Here is a 25,230-nt window from a genome sequence, read left to right on the forward strand (position 1 = left end):
GCATTAGAAAAAGTGTCCCCAGCAGGTCAAGAGGGGTGATTTTACTCCCTTCTATTCTTCTCTTCAGTTCCAGTAAATAAACACACTGCCTTCAACAGTGTGGGTAGCGTAAGAATGGCTGATTTGCAATTGTAGGGAAGAAAAATGATGTCTTTTAATTATAAAAAGGAGAAACCTTCAGCTGTGACAGTCAACATTAATAATCACTGCAACACAAAAACATATCCCCCATGCTTAAGAATGTAAAGCTACACCCTTAACCACAAAACACTCTCTGCATGCTTATGTTTAAAAAGGTTTAATTTTTTCACCCTGGTACAAAAATACAGTACAATGTGATGGCAAGGCATTCGCCAAAAACATTCAAAGAATAAAAGGGGAAACCCCGTAAAGCTTCAACATAACCCACCCTCACTTGATGGAACAATCAAAAGGTGAGTGCATAAGGAAAAAGTTAAATTTTTGCCCAAAGGCAAATAAAGATGAATCACAGAGTTTTACACAGAAATACATTTGCAGAGCTGATAATTCACATGCTACTTGAACATTCATGAAATGTACTTGGTGCAGTGGCAGAATTCATGGTTTTGGATATCTAGAAAAGATCTAGCCCAGGAATATGCCCAGTGATGGGAATGCCCAGTAAAAACTATGGGATCACATAACACCAGTGCGAAAAGAGAGTCAACCCTGATTAGTGTCAAAATGATGGCTACTTCTAGTTTTTCCCATCACACTGTCCTCAAAAAAGTGTTTTCCCTACACACCTCCCTTTTAACACCAAATATTAGTAGTTGCTCAAACACACAACGAGATGTGTTTGCACATTACCCAGTTGCAAAGAATCACCACAGTGCAAACCACCAGGCAGAGAAAACACTGTAACTGTTGTGTGTGTGTGAACTCCAAACAGGGTTTAACCTAACATTGTTGACAGGGGAATTATGTCCCTTCAGTGCATCTACATTCTTGGTCTGTTTAATCATTTCCTCTCAGTTTTGAAGCGATGAAAAGGTTTCATTCAGTGTATTCATTATAGTTCATCTCCCAGGTGCTTTTGTTTGAAAGCATCACCTGTCAGCTTCTCCTGGGCCTCCTTCATTCCTTGGACAACTGAAAGATTACATAGAGAGACACCGGTGATTAATCTCAGGTTGAAAATATCAAGGTGAACTGGTAATGAAAGTGTTTTAAAACAACACAGTTACAGAATGTAATCTACAGATTGATCTGCTAGAAAAAAACAGTCCTGCACCTTTTCCCAACTATCTGTGGCTGGATCCTGCAAATTGCATGATTTCCCATGCCAAAACTGGAGACAAAATTAGATTTTCAATAGGTATTAAGGTGAATCATGATTCTGAATGTAGTTCCTGAAGCATTAAAGAATCACTCACACTGTGTAACTCACAGTTATACTTTAAAGTAACACCATTTCTCTTCACTGGCAAACCTTCATCTCACTAAAAATGCACTTGAAACAACTTGGCACATACCTTGATCAGCATTGGTATAGAAATACTTGTAGCTGGGGTTTCCTCTCTCATTTATGATTTCTGGATGGACTTTTCCACTGGGGTCTATGAAATAAGAAATCCAACAGTAAATTTAGATGTAAACAGTAAGAACCCAGTGCTGTGAATGGACACAACAGCTGTGGGTGCCTTACCCATGAAAAGGATTCTGGGAATATAACCTCCATCAGGACTAAAGGCCTCATCCTTTGGCTCTTCATCATCCTACCACAGCAAGGCAGGAGAGAGAAAATACATTAGCAAGACATCTAACAAAGCATGGTGCCTTTTACAGAAACAAGTTATTGCCTTTGGATTCCTTCTACCCTGAGCAATTTACATCTTGAAGAGATACTAAATAACTGCAGTATCCTCCACTCTCAAAGGAAAGAAAGCTATTTTTACCTATGTAAGTATCATTTATGAAAATAACGATATTTTTTTTGGTCTGTCAATTTGCATTACCCACCCCACTCTGGTAAAGGAATGTTTGATACGTACTGAGAGAATGAACATAAATTCCTTTCTTGTGGAAACTGATTCACACAAGGTACAAATTGTTAAAAAGACAATGGCAGAGAGCCAGGCTTATAAACACAATTAAAATAACCAGACTGGAAAAAAAGTCTTTTTAAAACAATGAGTTCTATCAATCAATCCTGAATGCCTATTCAGGAGTGCAGGATTTAGGATGTACACAAAACAGGATGTAACCAGTTGAATCAGATTCCAAATGCTCCAATGATTAGGCAGAACATTGATACAGAGCAGAAGGAAGCCTACCTCAAGGTTGACCATAACAAAATTATGGGCAAGTTCAGAGATCTCCTTGGATTCAGCAAACTTTGGCTTTAAAGCTAAAAGAAAAAACATAAAAATAAGACGTATGTGAACCCAGTGGAAAATATTTCAGATTTTCAGGTGAGTATCAAATTCTCCACTTTATCCCTCGCTCTGGAAAGATGGCACTTTTCAATAAGTAGTGAATAAATGGAATATATGTATCCAACCCTTCCAGCCAGGCTTGGAACAGGAGGTACCTGAAGAAATTCTTGTTTGGCAGCCATGGGCTGAAGCCTGCCCAACAAACAGAGGTGGTTATATTTAATCCAGTGAAACAGAAGCACAAATCCTGCTGTAAACCACCACTCCCACTCAACTACCTCATCCTTTAAGGCTTAGCCATACACACAGCTTGTTTGTTGGCTATAGCACTGTCATACTGTGCCACTCGCAATGAAATACAAATACCATTAGTTACATTTGGGATGCAGAGTTCACATTTCTCATGGCTACACAATTTTTATACAAAGGTTCATTAGAAATTTCAGCAAGCTCTAGTCATTCGATGCACTTACCTTTGCAAGCTCCACACCAGGACTTGTGGATGATAACCATAAGAGGCAAACCACTAACAAAAAGAAGAAAGAAAATTGTCAAAGAAAATCTATTGCATGTACAGTTTAACAGTCAAGCCTTCCTCAGAGACTAAATGTAATAGGAAATAAGTCAGATGTAAAGAGATTATGTGATGCTCTAAGATTGTCTTGCAAAAAGTTTTCCCAATTTTAAAATGTGTAATATAATAATTTATTACAGCTGCCAGACAGTAACTGCTTGTGTAGAGGAAGAGACTTTCTCTTATTAGATTTCTCAGATACACAACTGATTATGCTTTTTTTTTCTGGATTACTGGAAAATGTTAATGACAGCAAATACTTGAGAGATCTCAGGATGGATTTTCGTGGCTGTTTAAGGCAATCCAGTGGGTGACAATCTCTGCCCATTTCAGCCCACATGTCACAGTCACCTCCTGTGACTAAGGCCCTCCACTGAACAGCCAGCAAACCCATTAACCCAGCAAACCCTTTGGCTGCCTGCATGGCTTCCTACACATTTGTATGTTGAAACTAATTGTGAGGGATGTGTCTGGCACCAGGGTTAAGGAGAGAGGGTCTGTGAGGAACTGCAGCCTAAATGAAGTGCAACAAACACAAAAGGACCAAAGTTGTTTTTGCTTTCACTTTTTCCAAATAATTCATTTTATCTTTACTAGCTATGCTACCCAGAGGTTAAGTTTCCATATAATAACGACAAGGCTTCCAGAACAGTAAGAACAGCCTAAAACTTGGTGAAGGAGAGGAAGGAATCTGGAGAGAACATCCTATATGGATACTTCTTTCAGGATATGCCAAGCAAAGCAAACTGTAAGCTTTCTCCGACTCTAAACTCTGCACCATATTAGGGGGCAAAAATAAAGTCACATTTTCATACACATAAATTATTAACACCTTTGCATACAACATTAATTACTAGCAGAACTAGTATGAGTTTTTCTTTAGCTGTAAATAGATATGAAAGGAAATCTCCACTTAGCAGTGTTCAGTAATGAACTTTAGAATGAGGAAAGGGTGGAAAGGAAGCCATTAACATTTAGAACTGTTCAAACACAAATCTGCCATCTATAATTAACAGATATGTCATCAACTTTATATCTGTTTGCAGTAAGGAGCAAGAACACACATTTCCCTAGTAAAGCTTTGCGTCAGTGCCCTCTCCCTGATGATGAAAAACACCTCTCTTCATTGTTTCTATGGAGTCCAAAACAAATTATTTTGCTTCCTTCTTGAGGAGAGGCTGATTTAAAACTGGATTTAAGACTGTTCTTACTATCAAAGATCAGTGATTCATGTTGAAAGATTTCAATCGTCTGGTGGTTGGTACTGCCACACACTTTTTAAAGAGAAATTTTAAAAGTGAAAGTGCTCACATCCTTGAAATACCAACTCTTAGAGGTTTGAGATAATTGATGTGTTTTCTCAGCTTAGTTCTCTTTACTTTGACTGCTAAGATAAACTCATTTACATAAAAAAACTTTTGTAGTAATTTCTCAGTTCTGCAGCATGTAAAACCCCTTAACAGCTGGTGTACCAGACACCAAACTAACTGAAGTAACCCTTCCTGGCCCACTTCACTATTTCATCCCAGTGAGCACTACACATAAAATTAAAACCAAAAGCCACCATTTATTAGAATGAAGCATCCACCAGAAAGTGAGAAGTTTATATAAGCTGCACCCAAAATTATTGGAAACTTAGCTACCCATCACAACCAGTACAGACTTACGAGTTCCACACAGAACAGACACTGTCATTTTAGCTCATTTTTCCTAAAACAACACTCAAGCAATTTGTGTTTTTAAGGGTGTATAATGATGACCCTGAAGAAAAAAGACCGGGCCAAGTTATTTCAGTAAAACAGTCCTGCAGGTAAATTAAGACTTTGCTCCATTTAAGGCACACATTTTATTATTAGACCTGAAAACAGAGAAGTTTGAGTTTGTTAGGCCAGCACCCTTTTGCAGTGCAGAGTTGAAAATCTCTCTTGGGCTCAGTTAGATTCTTTGAAACAGTTACATCCTAAAAATGTTCCAGTTCTGGACCTGAAGTCTCTTCTGCAGTCTGACATTATCTGGAGGCAGCTCTGGAAAAACAATCTTCTTATTCCAGGCATACACCTGCCAATGTGGAGGGAAAAGTTTTCCCTACAGTCATCACCTTTTGCACTTTCATGTCACACTATTTGATTACAGGGGTTTGCATCTCCACAGGAAACCTCACTTCCTCGGGGATGCACAGTAGCTCTTCTTGCAAGAGGCCAGCAGGGAGAATGCAGGGGGTGAGGAACTGCTTCCCAAGAGATCTCCCCAGCAATGCAGCTGGCTCAGCTGCTGCAGGGACACGGGCCCATCTTCTCAGAGCTGCTGCTGCCAAGTGATGTGATCCCCGGTGGCTGGGACCCAGGCTCTGCAGGGTCTGTGCTGGAGGCACATTCTTCCCGCTGCAAGTACTTCGGGGCCGGACCACCGCCACTGCTGGGTGGCACAGGTGGCACTTCACTGGATGCTGCGGCTCAGGTACTGCAGGAACATGCTGGCCAGCTGGGGCAGGTTTTCATCGCTGGGCTGCATCTTGGTGTAGCTGATGAACTGCCTCCGCAGCCGGCTCAGCTCGGCCACGCTCACGGGCCGGCTCAGCACCAGCCCCTCGGCCACGCCGGGGACGCGGATGGTCTCGCCGGGCTGTGCCCCGCTCCTCTGCGCGGCCAGCACGGCGGCCAGCACGTCCTGGGTGACGCGGTCCAGCTGGTGCAGGAAGCCGCAGGACTGCAGCGGCTGCGTGCGGGTGGCGCGGTGCGGCGGCGGCGGGGCGCTCTCGAACAGCGCGGCGCGGATGGCGCCCAGCGGCAGCGGCTCCTCCCCGCGCACCGTGAACAGCGGCCGGTCCCAGCGGCAGCTCGGGTCGGGCTCCTCGAAGGGCGGCTCGTCGGGGCCGCCCGCGCCGCCGGCGCAGTGCAGGAGGCAGCGGGCCGTGCCCGCCTGCCGCGCCGCGCAGTACAGCTCGTAGCGGATGCTCCGCAGCTCGTTGCCCGCGTCCACGATCACCACGTCCCGCCGGCTCAGCCGCCGCTCCACCTCGGCCCGCAGCGCCGCCCGGCCGCCCTCCGCCTCGGCCACGACGTGCGCCGACCGCTCCGGGCCGCCCAGCGCCTCCCGCAACTCGGCCGCCCGCCGGCTCTTGCCGCTGCCCGGCCGCCCGCACAGCACCACCAGCGGCATCGCCCCGCCAGCGCCACCCGACCCGGACGTGGAGCGACTGCTTCCGCCGGTCACACACACCCAGAGCTCCCCCGCCCGGGACGGGACGGGCCCGCACGGCCGCCCCGCGCAGCCCCGGCGCGCTCCTCCTCCCCACGGGCGCAGAGAATCGCCGCGCCCCAGCACGGCTCTGGCAGCGCGACATCGTCCTGCGAGGCGTCCCGCTTGAAAACGCCATCGCAGCAGTTGTGGGTACGAAGGGACCGCACCCTCGCCCACAGGGAACTTAAAACCTGAGAAGTCCCCAGCATCCCACGACATCGTGCAAGTTACAGAACTGAAATCGAAGGTTTGAAACTTCCTAGACCACTGGCTCTGGTGCACCTCACTCGTTACATCCCAGATTATTTGGTGTAATTTTTCATCTCCTTATTTATGGTCAGACTTCGGAAAAAAAATTGTACTTTTTAGGTTTATATTTTCTTTGCTACTAGTAGTTTCTCCCATTTCAATAACACTCAAATGCTGCCGAGCTCATATCAGCGAGCAGATCTGTGCATCAGCAATGAAAGGACAGTGTGGTTCACACCCATCCCATCCCTTGCTGCAGGGTCTTTTTGAACAGGAACACTAATCCTGCCTAAACCTGAGAGCTCAGGGCTTGCCATCCCTCCCACCCTCCTCTGTCTCATTTTAAAGCTTCCTCTGCTGCTTTGCAAAGCAATGCTACAATTATAACTAAATACTGAAATATTTTTTTTTATTATTATTTTTCCAAAATGCTAAATTATCAGGTTATAAAAACGTGTAAGACTTCTGAAGTGTACCATCTGGGTTAATTCAATGTCTGCACTGGAGTGTAGAACTTGCCAGATGGATCTGTTTGAGAGCAGAGCTAAATTAAACTGCAAACCTGGAAGGCATGAGCAATTTCTGCTCATGTCAGCATTGTCAGATCTAGGTTATAAAGTTAAAATACAAGTAGAATTTATAAGCATACCATTCTTCTTGCATTTTAACAAGAAGCAGAAGAAACTCTGAGAAAAAAAAAGATTAAGATGCCATTTTTCATAGAGACAGTGTTCTTTTTAGAATTTAAGCTTATCCCAGACCAAGTTCTGACAGTTCACTACAGTTTGAAACTTCCAGATTTTTGCTGTAGATGGAAACAAAATACCTCATCTATACAGGCAAGGGGAATTTTAGGGAAGCTCTTAGCACTGCTGAGTTTAAGGGCATTGAGCACCACTTACACTTTCATTTGTGTGTTTGAGAAACATATCTTTCTTTACTGTGATTAATAATTACTTTCTTGTTTCAAAGACATGCTAGTCTAATTAAATCAATCATTTAATTAGACTGCAATGACTAAACCTATGTGGTGTCTTAGCAAAATTAAAAAAATTCTGTATTTTCTCTCCAATAAGCTGTAGGGATCTGAAGAGTCTCCTAAACCACCCTCATTTTTGTTAATAGAGACTCTTTTCTGTGGTTAAATTTATGGCTGGGATAGAATGTCTGTGAATGCTTCTGAAAACACATTTCTGTATTTGAAACTAACAAACATACCTGGCTGCTGCCTCTTTCTTTCCATCTTCTAGTGTTCTCCAATGAATATGATCTCCAAAACCTGCCAGAGAGAAGGGTTTATAAATGCTGCATAATTTAACATGTCAGCTAACAGAGGAAAATAGTCCAACCCTTGAAAGTATTTTCAACTCATTTTATATTACTTTTCTAAAGCCAACTATAGCCCCACTACTGGAGAGACTTCTGCAAATACTTACAGCCCACACAGTCATATGAGGAATCCCACTGAAATTAATTAACAAAAACATACCATAGTCATGAATATTTCTATATATATATATATATATGTAAATGACACTAAAATCCCCAAAACAGATATTAAAATTGAAGTGCCTTCTGATTATTCTCCATTCTTTTTTAATCTGTGAACATTTATTATCTGATGAATGACAAATTAAACATGTCAGCATTTCACTTCCCAAATCCCACTGAAGGTGAACTAAACTGAAACTTTAAAAATTCTAGGCCAACATATGATCACTAATTGCTCTAAAACTATTATGCTGAGTATTCCTGCTGATGATAATATCATGGAAGAGCAAGAAAGAACACCATTATGCAGATTTCTGAGTGTTACAGTGACCGAATGAAGCAGGAAATATTTTATCTGGCATCCAGATAACAAGTCCTGTAATGTCAATTGACTTAAGAGTGAGTCAGTGTACGTTTAACAGCTGCAAAGCAGGACTGCCAGGGTTGGGTTTCTTTAGTAGCCAACATAGCATGTTGCCAAAAGCCACCTGGAGAGCTTAGCTGAAGGAGATCCAGGAGCTGTACAAAGAGGAACTCTCTTGGAATACCTCCTCAGAGGTCTTGGTTCCAGTAATTAACAATTACTGTGCTGGATGGCCAAACGTGAGCCTCCGCTTGCCCCTTCCCATCCCTAAGGGTTCGGATTAGCCAGGAACCCGCTGTGCCCAAGGTGCTGAGGGGAGCAGATTTCAGGAGCTACACAGAGATCAGGGGCCACAGACTGCCCCAGTGCTGACACAGGGGAAAGTGGACATTGTCTCCAGTAGACAACAAAGGCAAAGAAGCTGGAGAAAGCCTGTTCCAGCATTAGCAAGTCTTTGGGATAACTCAGTTCAGCATCTGGAAGGCAAGCTAGAAAAGCTATAAAAGGAATTATTTTGTCTGTCTACTCTGTGAAGAGAGCTTACTAACACTTAATATGAAACTTAAGACTACACACCTAGGCACCCCAGAATATGAAAAATATAAAAGCTAAAATTTAAGGCATCAAGGACAATGGCACAGTGTTTGTGTTACCTGATCTCTGCTGATATGAGCAACTGTGAACATTAGTGATGCAACACATCAAACAGTTGAGCTCACAGCCGGATGGGGAAGCCTCCTCCCTGTCCCCTCACACCCAAAGAGCAGCTGCTGAGGCAGCCTTTGTACGAACTAAACATCCCAGAGCAAAACCTAGCTGGATTAGTACATGTCACGTTTACCCAGAATATTGACACGTCAGCTATTTCAGTCAAAAGCCACAATGTTAAAGCAGGGAAAACCTTCTGTTGTTCTAGCTGGGAAACACTTTTCAAAAGCTTTTCTATATTTAAAACAAACCCCACATTGTGGTGAGCTTCAGTGTGTTTTTAAATGCATTGCCCAACACATTATAGAGTGTATCTTTTGAATGAAAGTCATCTGGGGAATTAAAAGGTGAATGGCTGGCTGGGATCCACACCACGGCTTTGCTGTCATTGATGAAATTTGTTACAACCAGCCTTGAGGAGGAGATTTACCTCTACGGCAAAGCCACCACCTGGGGTGAAGCTCATGCCCCAGGTGACCCGGGCTATTAGACACGGTAATTAGAGCAGGAGCCTGGGCAAGCCAAGAGCGAGGTGAGGAGCGGTCACGAAGAGCAAGGGAAAGGCCATTCATCTCCTGCCAGGAGCCCGGCGGAGGCCGGGCAGGCACAGGGCACTCGGTACGGGGGCACCGAGGGGCTGCTCCCCCCGGGCTCCGCGGAGCCCCTCGGAAGGGCTTCAGCAGAACCGAACCAAGACGGCGGAAACCCCGCAAAGCCCTCCCACACCTCTCTGCCCCCGCCCGGCGGCCCCCGCGGGCTGAGGGGACCGGACCCAGCCCGAGTGGGGACAGAAGTTGGGGAAAGCCCGAAGAAAGCGCTTGTCTGACCCTTTCCGAGCCCTCCCGCGGCGGAGGCGGCGCAGGCCGCCAGCACCAGGCACAAGCAGAGGACGGAGGCTGCCGCGGGCTGAGCCTTCATGATGTTGGCGCGGGCAGCGGCAGTACCCGGGTACGGCCCCGAACCTCCGGACAAGACAGGACCCGCTTAGCTTGGCTTTTTTTTTTTTAGTCTTTTTTTTTTTTTTTCTAATCCCGTGTTTTAAAGCCCAGGAAGTGATGTGTGGCGGATGTGGGCGGTGCGCCGCCCTCACGGCTCGGCCCGGGGGTGTCGGGGGAGGCACCGGGTGGGAGCGGTGTGGGGAGCTCGGGATGAGCTCAGCTTCTTACAGGGAGCCGGGACTCCCGGGGCAGGGGTCATCGCACCGGAGCCGCAGAGCCCTGGTTACTCCCCCTGGGCAAACCCCAGCGTTATCTCAACGGGAGCAGGCAGCGGTGGGAGCGGGGTAGTTCCGGATTTATTTTCTCCTTCCCAAATAAACCCTTTTGTCCGCTGGTCTCGGGAGTTGCCCAGCTGTCGGGAAGGCAAAGCTGACCGCAAGCGCATCGTGTGAGGGAGGGTTGACTAAGGGGGACAGAGCGAGTGGTGACGCGTTTGGAAGCGCCGCGTCCCGGATTTAGGCCACAGGGCGCCGCTGCTTACCCTGAGCAGTCTCCTCGGAGACTACAACTCCCAGGAGGCCTTGCGCGCACGCTCCCACTTCTATGTAAATGAAGTGGGCGGGATCGCCAATCCGCGGGCGGGTTGGCGCTGTCACGTGGCGCGGCGCTTCCTTTCTCTGTGCGCCTCTCTTTCCTTCCTCAGCCGCCATCTTGTTCTCGCCGCGTGTTGGCAGCGGGGGCTCCGCCGCGCTCAGGTGAGGGGGTCCGCTGTTCCCGTGTCCCCGTGTCTCCGTGTCCTGGTAGCGCCGCGTCCCCGCTGGCCTGAGGCGGGCGGGGCGCCGCGGCAGCTCGGTGCTATCCCCTTGGGTTGTGATGGGCCGTTCCCCGAGGAGAGGCCGAGCGAGCGACCCCCTTGTGCGGGGGCTGCCCTGGCTCGCAGGGCCGCGGCTGTCCCGTGGGGCCGCGGGTACACGGGATCTCGGGGGATGAGCCGTGTTCCCCTTCCGTTCCCCGTGCTCTGGGGCTGCCCAGCGAGCCACCCTGAGCCCCTTCTCCCGCCGCCCTGCGGGGTCCCTCCGTGCGCCGATCCCTGCCTCGCTCCCGCTCTTCTCCCGGTCGTTCCCGGCACAAAGCACATGCGGAGACTTCCCCATCATTCCGGGGATCGCTGATAACTTGCTGGGGCAGAGCAGTGAAACACATTCCTTTTGCTGGAAACCTCGAGGCGTTTTTTCACCCATTAGGATTTTCAGGGCTTTCAGCCTTTAAAGGTCGCACCTGACCCGTGGGAGAAGCACTGGACTAACTTCCCAGTCACTGTATTGGATGAAGAGCTGCCAGAAGTTCATGTAGCAAATATGTCCATACACGAACTTCACAGAGTTTGGATGTCGCTTATTAGTCATAAGTATTATGGATTCGTTATATGAACACTATTCCAAGTAGTTTAGTGATTATTCTGTCCCTGGGCTCTCGTCAAGATAAGTGTGTTTTCCCAGACCCAATTGTCGTGTATGTGCTGGTTTGGGTCTGGTCGGAATGAGTAATTCAGTTCAATAGTTGCAGCAGTAAACTGGTATTGTGGAAATGAGTGCCTCGGCCTGATGCAGAATGAAATATCCTGTCGAGTTGCCTCATCGTGGCACAAACACTTCAGCTAAGTGCACGTCCTTCCTGCTGCTGGACCACTATGGATCTCTTAGGTGGTGTGGCTTTAAAGCTCTGTTTATGTGTGTTTGACATACTGGCTTGGGTGATGTTCTAGAAGTTTGAGAAACTCACTGCAATTGTGAGAGTACTCTTAAAATGGACGGTGACCTGTTTTTGTTACTGTTTTGATGGTTAAGTTGAACTTGTTCTTGCTTTATAGACGTAGCACTATGAACCAAGAAAAACTGGCCAAGCTTCAAGCGCAGGTCCGAATAGGAGGAAAGGTAAGAAAACCAGCAGAGATGCTTTTGAAAACATAAGCTGAAGTTCATGGAAAGGGAAGAAAAAAATGATTCTCAGGCTTGACCAATACAGGTTTTGTGTGATCTGGCCTATAGTGCAGCTACCTGAAATGCAAGTTTCTTTCAGTTTGCAACTGCTGCATGAGCAGTTTCTGGTGTGCAAGCATTGTTTTAATTCAGTGACTTGTTGTGACCTGTGAAAGCTCCAGCTAAGCTCACCTGTTCTGCCTTTTGGGTCTTCCTGTTGGGGATTTTCTTCTTTGTGCCTGCTTCACGTACTGGCTGTGCACTGAGCTGTTTCTTTTCTTTGAGCTAGTGGGTAATTAATATGACCAGTAAAAAGGCATGTAGTTTGTTCAGTGTGGGTGCTTATCCCCTGTCATAGGGATGATTGTACAAAAGTTTGCAAAGCAGGAATTCCAAAACTGCTGTCTGTGAAACACTCTGAAAGTGTTAATGACTTGGCTGCCAAAGTGGGACCATTTAAATCACTGTATTTGTGCTTTGTTTTGGAAAAAGATGTCTTGGGGAAACTTTGTTACGTGTTGCTTAATATTAAGTAATACTTTCGTAGTCTGGGTTAGTGGAAGGGAAAATATGCTGCTTTTTGGTATTTCTTTGGTCTTTTATGCTTAAGAAAAAAAATAAAATTGGGAATGATGGCCAAAGCTAATAGGTATAGGGAAATAAGCTGAGAAGCAATTTTGTCTACAGAAGTATCTCATAACTTGAAAGATATTGCTCAGACTGTGGCCTGACTTTTGCAATGAGTGTGGGGAGATTTTTAACAGAGCTGACTGTTGTCTCCTGATTCTTCCCAGGGTACAGCTCGCAGAAAGAAGAAGGTGGTGCACAGAACAGCTACAGCTGATGACAAAAAACTTCAGAGCTCCCTCAAAAAACTGGCAGTAAATAACATTGCTGGCATTGAAGAGGTATAGTAAAAAAATAAGTGTTTCCTGATTGAAATTAAATTCACTCTCTTATTTTGGTGGTGGCGTGGTGGGGCTTGCTTTTGGTTTTGAAAACAGTTTTATCTTCCAAGCAAAACCATGAAGATTTGGATACTGAGGGGTAAAGTTGTTTGATGTATGGTTGTCTCATTGGCATGAATGTGTATGTACCTGGAGAAGGAAGGGTGAAGGGTCTGCTGGCCAAGCAGTGTATAGTGGAGTAGTAAGCCCTGTGTATGTGTGTGTGTGTCTTTAATTCATTGCAGAACAAAACTTCTCTTCATTCCTGACTTTTATGAACTTGATTACCTGCTTTAAAGAGCAGTAAATGTACACAGATTGTGCAGGCACATCTAGAGCAACTGTGGTGCAGAATATGAAAAAAAGTTTAGAAACACCTTGAGTAAGAACTTGAGTCTGTGTTATCAAAATTAGGACGTTTTACTATATAAAAATTGCTGGAATTGTTTGCAGTAGTTACAGGAGATGATTTTTAAAACACTGCAGAGACTCTACAGAAGCATCTTCTGTGTTAATGTAAGTTCGAATGTGAAGGCTTCAGATGTTCCTTGAATACCTCTAATTTACATGTATTAATAAAACATGTTTTCCATAACAGTGTAGAGAGTGACCCTCATGCATGGGAGGAGGAGGAGGAGGTTCCTCCATGGTGAATGCAGCATTGCTGTAGTACTTGTACTACCTGGTTAAAGAAGTGTAATATTTAATCTGTGACTAAATTAATTGAAGCAGGATTGCAAGGTACATGCAGAAGTCACTTAAGTGCATTCCTCCCTTCCAAAGGCAGATGCAGATTTGGTGTGGTTTACCTGTAAGTTTTCAGACCTCTGTTACAGAAACAGTTCAGTTTGTCTGTTTTTTTAAGCTTACTACAAATATGCAGAGCTATATGAATTATAGAAAGACATGGTTCTTAGTCTATGTTCAGGGTTTCTTTTTCTGCACAGAGCACAGGAACTTTATTCAGATACAGTTATTAAGGATTTTAAATATCTCACCGTGTAGGAAGATGATGCAAAATGTTTCTACCTTGATAGCAAGAGACATAATTGTGGAATGTTTTATTCAAGTGAACGCAAGTTGACCTTGGTAAGCTTCATGCAGATAGGAGAATGTTGAGTCAACCATGAGTAACACATTTGTGTCATTTTGAAAGAGTCTTTTAAGTAACAGGATGACTGTGCTTGAAGCCTTTACCATTTTCCCAGGGGCAAAAGACAGGACATTGCTTAGTTTTGCAGGAACAGCACACCTGGATTTCCTGCTCAAAACATATTTGGAACTCTGCTGCTGTGTGAGGATTGAGAATTTAGATGTTTTGGTATTTTAGATGTCATCTTTAGTTCTGAATCCCTCTTTTCTCCCTGTAACTTAAAAACATTGCTTAATAATTTTTTCACGTAAGTTTAATACCACTGTGTGTTGGATGGGTAGAACTCTATTCCTACAGTCAGACAGAATTATTTTTCACATAGTAGTTTAGACATGCCCAGAAGAAAAAGCTTTTCAACTTTCTGAAGCAGGCCACTACACTGGCTGTAAAACAGAATTCTTGGTGATTCAGAAGGCTGGGGAAGAGGAAGAAAGCAGGACCACTGTTTGGTATCCTTAATCTTAAGAGCCCTTGTGGAATTATTGGGAAGGGATTGGAAGTCTGTTCTAGTGCAGTTGGTACATAATCCCACAGTGCTGTGTGTGCATCCCTGCCTTGAGCCATGTGAGTCCTGGGCCTTTGCCAGCTGGGCAGAAGCAGGAACGTTTTCCTGGTGGGTGACACAGGTACCTGTGAAAGGCAGGGGCTTAACCTGATGTGGCAAGGTGCTGCTGTTGGAGCTTTGAATTTAGATGGTGTTAATTCTTGGTGCTTTTATCATGATTATATTGTCCTTTAGGAGGAGTGCTAGTTCTGTACCTGTTAATATTTCAAATCTAGATTTTAGTTATTATGCTTGATAAGAAGATGCTGCAACACTTTGGTAAGTGTTACTAATATATTTAAACAGGTGAACATGATAAAAGACGATGGAACAGTTATTCACTTCAACAACCCCAAGGTTCAAGCTTCCCTCTCTGCCAACACCTTTGCAATTACTGGTCATGCAGAGGCTAAACCGATCACAGAAATGCTTCCAGGCATCTTAAGCCAGCTTGGTGCTGACAGCTTAACAAGTCTCAGGAAGTTAGCTGAACAATTCCCAAGACAAGGTAGGTCTTTTTGGAATCTTTCATAGCTGACTTAAAGGACATACAAAGAACTAAAAGTTTTAACCCAAATTTAACAACAGCATGTGACTTAAAAAGTCAGAAGTGTGTGTGCGCTTTTATTTATTTGCCAGTGTTGTGGAAGTAGAGGGTGGGGGAAGAAGTTTCTTTGTATCTTTGTTGATTCAAGATTACATAGGCAGGTCCTGATTTAAAAGAAATGGCTAAGTCTGGCATGCTGTCATAGCAGGTGTACAGCTGTGTATGGCAGAATGTTTAGGGGAAAGCAAGTTCATGTTTTAACTTGGAAAAACTCAGCTACAGAATTCAACCAAGACTTCAAAAAACTAGTTAAAAATCAAAGTTTTAATGGAAAACTAAAAAAAACACCAAATCACAGTTACGCATGTGATTCTTTTTTTTCTATTAAAACCGTGGGAGCGTGGGTGAAGGGGTGTATGTGGTATAACTACTACACTGTAATTTTACAGTCAAAAAATTAAGATTAGGTACAGTTCCAGTTCAGACTGTTTATAGCCATTAAGATTACTGTAGTTGGATGTGTTGCAGTTGTCTGTGTTTGGAATGGAATATACATCACCTGTCCTAATGTTTTCAACAAATAATTAGTCCTTTTAAATAAGTTTTAATTTCTCCAACATTCATGTTCAGAGTTTAAGCTAAAGTAAAGGGTTTGTTTTTCTCCTTTAGTAACATGTAAAATACTTCTAAAATTCAGAGAGATGGATCATCATAAGCATATTAGAATCATATGGTTGGTCACTGGTGGATGCTGTATTACTGTTGCATTGAAACACCTGACTTCACTTTGAAGATCAAGCCATGCTGTGTGTTCTCTGTATCATTTTGCAAGCCCTATGAATACCCTATAGAATCTGAAAATGGCCCTGCTGATGCTTTGCTGTCAGAACATCCCCAAAGACACCTTTTGGTCATGCTGTTAACTCTCAGTATCTGGTCATTTGTGTGTGTTGTCACTATTGGGAAGATGCTGGCTTTTTTCACATGTACGGTTTTTATTTTGTTGTGTGAGTGTCCCTGAATGTGTATCATGAGAACTCAGCACCAAATTTCTTTTCATAGTGTTGGATAGTAAAGCACCAAAATCTGAAGATATTGATGAAGAAGATGATGATGTCCCAGGTAGGCACAGACACACTTTTAGGTCCACTTAATATATAAATATTTTGATTCATTCATTTAAATGTGTAGCTTTTGATGTGATTATACTCCTCACTTGATAATGAAGTCTTATATAGGAGAGCATTAAAACACAACTTGGTATTCCAGTTTTTGAAAAAGGGATTACCCTGTGCAACTACTTTAATTATTGAGTGAAACTAGGTTAAAATAATTGCAGTGAGGTCAAACAGGTACCTAAATATCCAAATGGAGGTTTAGGACTGCAAAATCACATAATTGGCATAGTTATCAGATTGTTTTAATATCAGGGTCCAGAGTGGGAATTTTTATTTCTGTAGCAGAAGAAAACAGGCTTATGTCAGTGTCTGGAAGTAATTATGATAAGTTCTTTTTTTCTCAGTGAGTAACTGTTTTATCAATACCCACATTCCACTGTATCCTTCGGGATGGTGTGTTAGCTAAAGCAACATATGTTCAGACCAGAGATTCAATTCCTTGTGCTTTGGCACTGGTTTATTTCTTTGTGGCCTTGCATAAAGTTCATTTCCCTAAAATGTCAGGCATTCTTTAAAGAATGCTGATGCTCAAAACTCAACTGAAGCTAGTAGAGCACCTTTGAAAATCAGCTCTTAATCACTTAATGTTAGAATTTTCACTGTTGGAGTGTTTCTGCATTTCTAGTTCTTTGTGTATGTTTAAACAGTATTTTCTAAGCCCCTTGAAATCTGCCCATAAAGAAATAGTTTCCCTAAGTGTAATTAAGTACTACTTAACCTTTCCTGTAATTATATGCATTTTCATTAAACTTAAAAAGGTAATCTTACTGGGCATTACTGTATTAAATATCTTCATCTCTTTCAGATCTCGTAGAAAATTTTGATGAAGCATCAAAGAATGAAGCTAACTAAAACATTAATAGTTCTGGAAGCTGGCATGGACTAGATTTAAGAAATCAGCTATGTGGTTCCAAAGTTTTAAAGAAACAGAGAACATCATCTGTTAATAGTTCAGTAATATAAATATTTTGTATTTTTATGATGCTGTTTGTTCAGCATTTTCTGTCAGTTGATTTTGCATTTTGCACTTACTCCCAGGATCTACTCTTTTGGTCAAAAAGAAATGTCAGTGCAGTTTGAGGGGTATGTGTGTATGTGTGTGGGTGTACGTATAGTGGAGAACAAATTGGAAACACATATTTAACCATCTACCCTTTTCCTTTGGAAATAGAAATAAAATGAATCTTCAGCATTGTTACTTTGATTATCACCAAATAGTGTACAGAGGGAGTTAAGATTAACGTTTTGTCCACATTTTGTGACCTGAAGGCATTACACCATTAAAACTTGGGGTTAATTTGCTGTAATTATTGTACTTTCAGGTGTGTTTCTCAGTGTACACATATTTTTTTATCAACCTTGTGTTGATCCCAGATATTAGGGGAGATGAGCTGTTTTAGCAGCTTGTTTGGTACAGTAACTTTTTAAAAACTTGGTCTCATCAAAGTGTGCTTTTTTAAACCTTTTTCATTTTGTTTTGGTTTTGCTTTGTTTTTTGATCTCTAAAGTTTTGATACAAGCTGGTATTTGACTCCTTCCATGTAGGCTTAGCAGTATGTTCTCCTGTTGGTTACTAAAGTATTTCCCAGTCAAAAGAAAACCACCTTGGTTCTCTACTGTGGGGTCACTTCCTAAGCTTGGAGGTCTGGTTGGTAACAGTCCAGTGCACCAGTTTTGCACAGTAACAAGTTTTTGCTTGAATAACTTCAAGCTGTTCTCTTGGCATGACTGCATTTACTAGCAGCTGATGATCCACTTTCATTCTTAGGGCACTAGGAACTAAATGCACTGTGTGAGCAATGTTTAGGGTGGGAGAAAAGAGTTGTTGACACTTTGCCTTGCTTCCTGCTGGGCAGTCTGTGCAGTGACTAGCTCTAAAGGGATATTTTTTTTTTTTTGTGGTTTTGGTTTTTTTTGTTGGTTTTTTTTTTTTTTTTGCCTGTAACTTACCTTGGCCTATAACCTACCTCTAGGTTTGGTGTCATCTATGTAGTAGCTTCTTACAAAACACAAGTGCTCCTCAGGCATAAGGAGGACATTGGGAGGTACTGTTGGTACAGTGCAGTATTTATGACCTTTCTTTAAAATGCTTAATGTGAAGCCGTTTTCTCAGAGGCTCTTTCAAGATTCTTGATGTAATGTGCATTAAAGTATAGTTAGACATCATTGTAACCTCTGTCAAGGGCAGCTGTGGCTTACAAAAGCCACTTTGTTGTTTTTTTTTTCTCTACATCTGTCACTTAACTATGGCTTAATTGGAACATATCAGCTTTTGGTGTAGGCTCATATGCTAGAGAACTGTAATAGAACAAGCAAACAGTCCATGAGTTCTGGAGACTTCATGAACCCATGGAAGTAGAGCTGTAGTGGTTCGTCAGCTGAACTCCTCAGTTCATTTTCTAGGCTTTGTTCAGTTTTTCCTGTTATATTTTATATACTACGTGGATCTTACTACAAAATAAAATAACAGTACAAAAGGGGAAATGCTCCTCCTGTGTGTTGTCTGCTCCTCCCACCAGCACTGGCTGAGGAAAGCAGGTGGATGCAGCAGCTGTTTGAGACAGCACTGCATTCTTGGTGACAGTGACCAAGGAAGACATGCAGGGCTAGGGGGGGTCCCATTAGAGCTCTAGGATTTCACACTCCCTATACTCACTCCTATTTTCTCTATGGTGTTGAATGAAACTTTGGTTTCTTTTATGGCTGATCAGCTGTAGAGGCTTTGTTCTGTTTCTAAGGAGGAGATGTTGCCACAAGTGTGTGCTCAGGCACACATGGAATTGCCTTCTGCTGCCTCTGTGAGCCCAGGGAGCAAAGGAAGGACATGAGGTCACAGGTATTTGCAGTGTTCCTTTGTTTGCTTAAGAGGCACAAGTGAAGAACCTTTTTAAGTAGCAACTGTATGGAGTTGAATATATGTGACATCCTCTTCCTAAATACTAATCAGAAACTGAAAATTCCTGCTAGTTCATTCTGATGTAGGAAGCATGTCAAAAGTAATTCTGTGAGAGACTAAAAGTAAGCCTTGGAAACAATGATTCCATAAGTTTATATAGCTGGACTTTCTGATTCCTACAAAATACTGATTAGTTTTTGTTCATGAATTAACATGTTAAACCCTCAGATTTTTCCTATGTTGATAACCAGTAAACCAACTAACTGTGCTAGCTTATGTAGTTACATTATCTTCAGTTTTTTCACTGTCTCTGGAAACAGTCGACCACTTATGATTTGCTGCTGGAAATACTAGAGCTTATCAATCATTAAACTGATTTTAATTAAAAGTAGCCCATCGAGGCTGTTGTGGGAAAAGCTCTTTTTCTTTTGTATTTATTCATGGTATAAGACAAACAGTGTTTGTACATGCGGATGGAAATGCAAGGTTACTAAAAATAGTTTTGGGGAGCATTGGTAAATAAAAACTCCTTTCATAAGAGGGAGCACTAAGTTCTTTGCTTGGCTTGAAGCATGATAACCACCATCCTTCTGAAGGCCTCAGGCTTACTTGCTCACTACTTAACTCTGCTGACATATTAAAGATACCGGTAATGCTATTGACATGTTAACTTAGCAGTGATTGGGAAGTAGGAAGATGGAGCAGAAAGGAAATAAAACATCTCCTGGATTGTATGTGAGGGAGTCAAAGCTCAAACAGTGACTATCAAAGAATCTGCAAATGTGTGAGACAGCAAACACTGACGTTCCTGCCCTGGCTGCTGGTGTATTTGTGTAGTTCCCTAGGTTATGGCTAGGAGACCTGGGTCGAGCTGGCTTCTGTGAGGCAGGAGAGAAGTCTGTAAAAACCTGCAATTGTTTCATTGTTTTCTCTAAGAAAAAGAAATGCTTGTGTGTGATGGATGCTGAAATTATGGTGCAGGCAGTGGTGCTGGAGGCTTGGGGATGGGTGTGTGGATTTCCCATGCGGAGCTGAAGAACAAAGTGAATTTACAGCTGGGAGTGTTTGTAAGGTGGAAGGAGTTAATATAAAAAGGACATTTAATGCACAATACAGACCTTGGATTTTTTATATTTAGCTTTTGTTATGTAGCAATATTTGAAGAGTGCACAGGAATGATAAAGATGAATTTAGAACTGCTGTGGAAATATGTTGATAAGTTGCTCATATCTGTCAACTTTCCATGGGAACTAGGAGTTGCTATGAGCTCCCTTCTGACAGGATCTTCACAATTAATGTTTTGGATTTGGTGTGTACAAAATGAGCCCTGGAGGTCTTACGGCTGATTTAATTATAGAGCAGTGGGTTGATTGACCAGTGTACTTCTGTTAGCAGGAAGGAACTGACGAAGCCATAAAACCACAGTAAAGCTTAAGAGATCTAAAAGAGATGAATTTATTCCTCTACTGAGGAAGGATCTTCCTGAGGTTCCTTGGAATCAGAAGCAATGCAGCTTTGGACAGTAGGAATTTGCAGAGGGCTGAGCAAACTGCCCCTTAAGTGAAGGTGAGTGAGTGAATTCTTCCACTAGCACTTCAGATAAGTCTGCTTTTATTATTTGAAGGCAATACTGGTTTGTTCAACAAAGTGAGCAGTCTTTATTCTGGGGATCCATATTTCACTAATTAAATGATCCCTGTTTTGTACTTGAGCAAATCAAGTGGTGCAGAAGAGAAGCACATCATAACAGCAGCCATAGCAGCTTCACAGAAGTGACAGCACAAGTGCGGGGAATGGTTATTCACCTTCAACTGCTTTCCCAAGAAAGAATTTCTTATTTTAATCCCTCCCTTTTAAAGGCCAGTGTGCAGACACTGAAGAACTTACTGGATTTATCCAGAAGCATGAGGGCTGCAGTATCAGTCAAGGATTTGGAGAGCAAGCAAAGACACTAATTCTAAAATTGGTTTTCTTGGTATGTTTGGGTGGAAGCTTGGGTTGGTATCTAGAGCAGGGTTATTTGGGCTCTCATTTCACATCCACCACTGTTGCTGGACAAGAAAAACTGGACTTGTACGTCTTCCAGGGCCTTGGTTTGCCTTTATTTCAGAAGTACTGCTCTGTCTCCTCTATGTGCTTTGTAAATTAATGAATACCAAACTGGATGTTTCTTGAGAGCTACATCTCTGTGTAACTGGTATAAAAAAAGCTACTTCTGTGTGATAAACACAAGGTATTTGGTGGGTTCTCTGTGCTGTTAAACTCCCTCTCAATTAACAGACCCCCAGCTTGCTCAGATGCTGCTTTTTTGTCAACTGTTATCTGTCAGACTCACATATTAGGCAGCATCTCTTTGAATTTTGCACTGCAGGTAGATTTTTGTAGCTAAGCTAAATTAATTGTCTCCTTTTGAAGTAAAAGGAGATGAACTGCTTATTTGAGTTCCTGAAGTTGTTTTTGATATTTTTGTTAAAGTATGAATGCTAAGGCAAGCATTGAAACAAAAACCCCTATTCCAAAGCCTTTTGACCTTTCAGTCCACATATCCCAGCTGAATAAAAGGAGTTATGCAACCTCATGCACTTTCTTGCAACATCCTTGTTGCAGCTATAGTAACTGCTTATGTCAAAAAGTAATATTAGAAAGTATTTAATGTATTTTTAGATTCTGTCTAATGCAACTTAGCTGACAAAGAAGAGCCAGTGCTGTGAGACCAGCTCTCTACAGACATTGGGAGGTGTGGCACAAACAACATTTTGAGAACAGTAGATCTAATTTTGGGGCCATGTACGAAGCTGGAAATTTCCAAGCAATGCAAATTATTGCTCGACATAGGTAAGTGAAGATGTAAAATCTCAGAGGATGTCAGCAGGATGCCAGACCTTTGCACAAAAAGACTGAAGTTCCCTGAAAAGCTTTCACTGATTTCTGGCTTTTCTACTTCCAACAGAGCAAGGCTTCTCCTTCCTTTGCTTTTCCAAGCTGATGCCTCAGGTCAGTTGGACCAGCTTGCTCCAAAGCTGCAGGAGCCCATTTTGTTGCCTTTGCCTCACCGCCTGCCAATGAGCTTGACAAATTTCTGGGAGATAAAGGCTAACCCCCTAACAGGGACATTTTCCAGGCAGGCTGCGTGGGGATGGCCAGCAGCAAAGCAGCCTCACAGGCTGGACTGAACTGGCCTTTTTAGCCCTGCTGCTGCTGGGGCTTGGCAAGACACTGTAGGGCAGCTTGTGCTGCTGCTGCCAGGCTCATACAGAGTCTGGGAGGAGGGAGGGGTTGGCCATATTGAAGCCTTGGGTGATGATGTCATCGGATCCTCTAACTTGAAGTTTGTTTCTGGAATTTTTATTGTGAAGGAGGGGAGGTTCTGTCTAGTTCACTCTGCCTGCACCATGGGCAGATGAGCTGCCCCATGTGAGCCCAGCGTGCCCTTGCTGCCCTCTGCCCCAGCCACCCCAATGCTCCACAGCTGTACAGCCTTCCCAGTGAGCCTGTTCTGCATGGCTCCTTCTAAGTGAACACTGATTTACTGGGGCAAGCTGCTGAAGTTTTGATGTTTTATGCTGCAAATTCTTGTTCACTGAAAATCACTTTTAAAGTTACTGACTGAGATATTTAATATGGAATTTCCAGTTTTGTGACAAGATCTGGTTTCAAATGGTTCCTAACACATGGTGGCAAATTGAAAATAACCCTAGCTTGCTTTTTGCCTAGCATTGTTATAATCTCCAGGGAGTAATAATGCAACTAAATTCCTGCTCTGTTCATTATGAAACCTTTGCTCTATTGCTGGAGACTTGGTCTGCTCTGTGATTGACAGTTGTAATTAGTGACATTTTGCATGTTTGCATGTTCCTGAAAGAATGCAAATGCAGTCTAAAATAATTTTTACTTCGAATAAGGATTTCTTCCCCTATGTGTCTGAAGTTTCCCACAGGCTGCTTCCACAGTTTGAAAGACACTGGGTTTTCTCATGATCTCCTGGATGTTTGGGCAATTTTGACACAAAAGTGATGTCAGTCTTCTGAAAAACAGGGGATGTGTTATTTTCTAGTCTTTACTATATCACCTTTCAGCAGCGTGATTTCAGTGTTGTTGTAAATGATTAACTTTTGAACACAGGGCTATTATTGCCTCTAACTCTTCTCCTGCCCTTTGAGTTGCAGGATTGCTTTCATTGGCAGTGTGCACTGAGAAATCATGTTGGCCACTTGCAGCCCTGAAATTGTAATAGTTGATCCCATTACATGGTGATTTTTCCAGCTCAGTTCTCCTGAGAACCTTGAAATAGGTTTTCCATAAAAATATTCCAGACACTCTTTTTTCTTTCAAAGGCCTATAGTCAAATTTAAAGGGATAATCTAGCTATTGTTTCTAGCGGAATACATGTTCTATCCTGATGATTTTGTAAATTATAGAGGATTTTTATAATGCAGTCTGGATCACTGAGAGCCTGGTGAGTTCTTTGAACAAGCTTGCTTATTCTTTGGCTACAAGCAGACAAACATCATTAGCATCTTAACTGATGGAAATTCTTCCATGAAAAATGCACACAGTCTCACTGGTTTTAATCTGCACAAGCACTTCATGGTTTTGCAGTAAACTGTAATAAAAGGTTTAGGTGTCTTACACCTCTATTTCCTGAAAGGCTCACAGTGGCATTGTCAGGAATGTACACCCATTGTGTTTGCCTTTGTGACTGCAGTTCTGTCATCTTCCTTTCTCTATCGCTGTTGTGGTATTGTCTGACAAACAGAACTACTGAATTTGACAGGACTACTGCCATCACAGTGTGCTGATACTTTAAAACTGCTCAGGTCCTCAGGTTCATTATGGTTCAGGATGGCCAGTATTTATTGGAAAAGAAGAAAGTAGTAACTATCCAGAACAAGAATTCAGTTGCATTGAATAAATACGGTGAGCAATTCTTTTTATTAGTTTCTCTCCTGAGACATTAATCTGTGTTAAAATTTCTATGAGAAGTGCCATGGTTCAATTTTTGCCCTTTTATCTTAACACTTAGATAAGCCAAGATAAGAGAGGGGTGATTAAATACTTGTCCTCAATTACTCCTGCCCTCATAAGCAGCCCCATGAAAAATTGCTGTAGGAGGAATTACATGCATTGGTCTGCACAATAAAAACAAGCTTTAACAGTTGTTCCTGCCACATTTAAGTAATCCTGTTAAAGCAGAAACATTTGCAAGTTTTATACTTGAAATGTCTATCTGGTCTGATGGAAGCAAAATAAAAGACAGATGTCAAAGATGACAAAGAGCATTTTTCTTTCCCATTCTCTCCCCCAGGAGTGCAGCTTCTTGATGTATGTGCTGTTATTTATTGTGCCTTACTTAATTCTGTACTGCAGTCAAAATTGTTTGCAAGGGTTCTGGCACTTCAACATGGGATACCAGGCTTTTTTAGCAAACTCAAAGCATTCATTTGACTGCTGAGGTACAAACATGAACAACACACAGACATCTCTCACTGAGATGTTGAGGAAATAGCTGGTGAGGCCTTCCCAAATGTCTGACTCACAGCACTCCACAAAATCTCAATCATGTGATTTAACAAGGCATAAATAAGCCCAAGGTGGTTTTTTTTTTTATAGGCTTAATTACATCCAGTAAAGCAATGTCCTTTTGCTCGAGCAGGGAGTTGCCACACTGCTGCAAAGGCAAACCATTTCCAGGAGACCAGGAGGGTTCCAGTAAAGCCACGGAGTTCATGGGACAAGCAGGAGTGTGTGTACACTTCCATGGGATTTGGTGGTATCATTTGCCTGTGACGGTAAGATCGATTGATTCCCTGTTTGCCATCACTGCTGACTCAATAAATGACATGATCAAGAGGAGCATATGTGTCTCAGATTTTGTTGTTGTTGTTGTTTGTTTGGGTCTTTTCCCCCCTCATATGGACTAGTGAAAGGGAAATGAACCAATGGGAAGTGGGCATGCCTGCCTAGAATAATTAATGGTTGTATTTAGTCAGGAGCTCTTTACATAAAAATAGTGACACTATTGT

At 42.8% G+C, this 25,230-nt stretch overlaps 3 protein-coding genes across 5 annotated transcripts; 1 reads left to right on the plus strand and 2 right to left on the minus strand.

Moving 5' to 3' along the window:
• Nucleotides 1-282: 282 nt before the first annotated feature.
• Nucleotides 283-10,089, minus strand: TXNDC12 (thioredoxin domain containing 12). Of its 2 annotated transcripts, XM_023932420.2 has the most exons (7): nt 9,853-10,089; nt 7,681-7,741; nt 2,873-2,925; nt 2,298-2,371; nt 1,670-1,739; nt 1,497-1,580; nt 283-1,113 (listed from the first exon to the last, which is right to left on the minus strand). In XM_023932420.2, exons 1-7 carry the CDS (start codon nt 9,941-9,943, stop codon nt 1,034-1,036), a joined length of 513 nt encoding a protein of 170 aa, XP_023788188.1. In that variant the 5' UTR covers nt 9,944-10,089; the 3' UTR covers nt 283-1,033. The 2 variants fall into 2 exon arrangements, with proteins under 2 accessions (XP_023788188.1, XP_086698284.1); XM_086842158.1 differs by lacking the exons at nt 7,681-7,741; nt 9,853-10,089 and adding an exon at nt 3,234-3,525.
• On the minus strand, nt 5,299-6,557 carry KTI12 (KTI12 chromatin associated homolog). Its single transcript, XM_086842150.1, has one exon. It carries the CDS (start codon nt 6,430-6,432, stop codon nt 5,410-5,412), a length of 1,023 nt encoding a protein of 340 aa, XP_086698276.1. The 5' UTR covers nt 6,433-6,557; the 3' UTR covers nt 5,299-5,409.
• A 196-nt stretch (nt 10,090-10,285) lies between the features above and the next one.
• Nucleotides 10,286-25,060, plus strand: BTF3L4 (basic transcription factor 3 like 4). 2 transcript variants are annotated; one of them, XM_023932417.2, is made up of 6 exons: nt 10,286-10,718; nt 11,834-11,897; nt 12,737-12,850; nt 14,893-15,094; nt 16,196-16,255; nt 17,117-19,623. In XM_023932417.2, the coding sequence occupies exons 1-6, from the start codon at nt 10,573-10,575 to the stop codon at nt 17,161-17,163; spliced, it is 633 nt and encodes a 210-aa protein (XP_023788185.2). In that variant the 5' UTR covers nt 10,286-10,572; the 3' UTR covers nt 17,164-19,623. The 2 variants fall into 2 exon arrangements, with proteins under 2 accessions (XP_023788185.2, XP_023788184.2); XM_023932416.2 differs by lacking the exons at nt 16,196-16,255; nt 17,117-19,623 and adding an exon at nt 24,861-25,060.
• Nucleotides 25,061-25,230: the final 170 nt, after the last annotated feature.

Source organism: Cyanistes caeruleus, chromosome 9 (genome assembly GCF_971803275.1).
Source record: "Cyanistes caeruleus chromosome 9, bCyaCae1.hap1.1, whole genome shotgun sequence".
NCBI classification, from domain to species: Eukaryota; Metazoa; Chordata; class Aves; order Passeriformes; family Paridae; genus Cyanistes; species Cyanistes caeruleus.

Excerpts from the sequence above, each read along its gene's own strand:
- BTF3L4 (XM_023932416.2), top strand. The coding sequence starts at position 10,573 with ATGAAGTGGGCGGGATCGCCAATCCGCGGGCGGGTTGGCGCTGTCACG. Across the intron at positions 10,719-11,833 it reads GGGGGCTCCGCCGCGCTCAG|ACGTAGCACTATGAACCAAG; the intron begins GTGAGGGGGTCC and ends CTTGCTTTATAG. Across the intron at positions 11,898-12,736 it reads AGGTCCGAATAGGAGGAAAG|GGTACAGCTCGCAGAAAGAA; the intron begins GTAAGAAAACCA and ends GATTCTTCCCAG.
- KTI12 (XM_086842150.1), bottom strand. The coding sequence starts at position 6,432 with ATGTCGTGGGATGCTGGGGACTTCTCAGGTTTTAAGTTCCCTGTGGGC.
- TXNDC12 (XM_086842158.1), bottom strand. The coding sequence starts at position 3,397 with ATGCAGGCAGCCAAAGGGTTTGCTGGGTTAATGGGTTTGCTGGCTGTT. Across the intron at positions 2,926-3,233 it reads TCCATCCTGAGATCTCTCAA|TGGTTTGCCTCTTATGGTTA; the intron begins GTATTTGCTGTC and ends TCTTTTTGTTAG. Across the intron at positions 1,114-1,496 it reads CTATACCAATGCTGATCAAG|TTGTCCAAGGAATGAAGGAG; the intron begins GTATGTGCCAAG and ends GTAATCTTTCAG.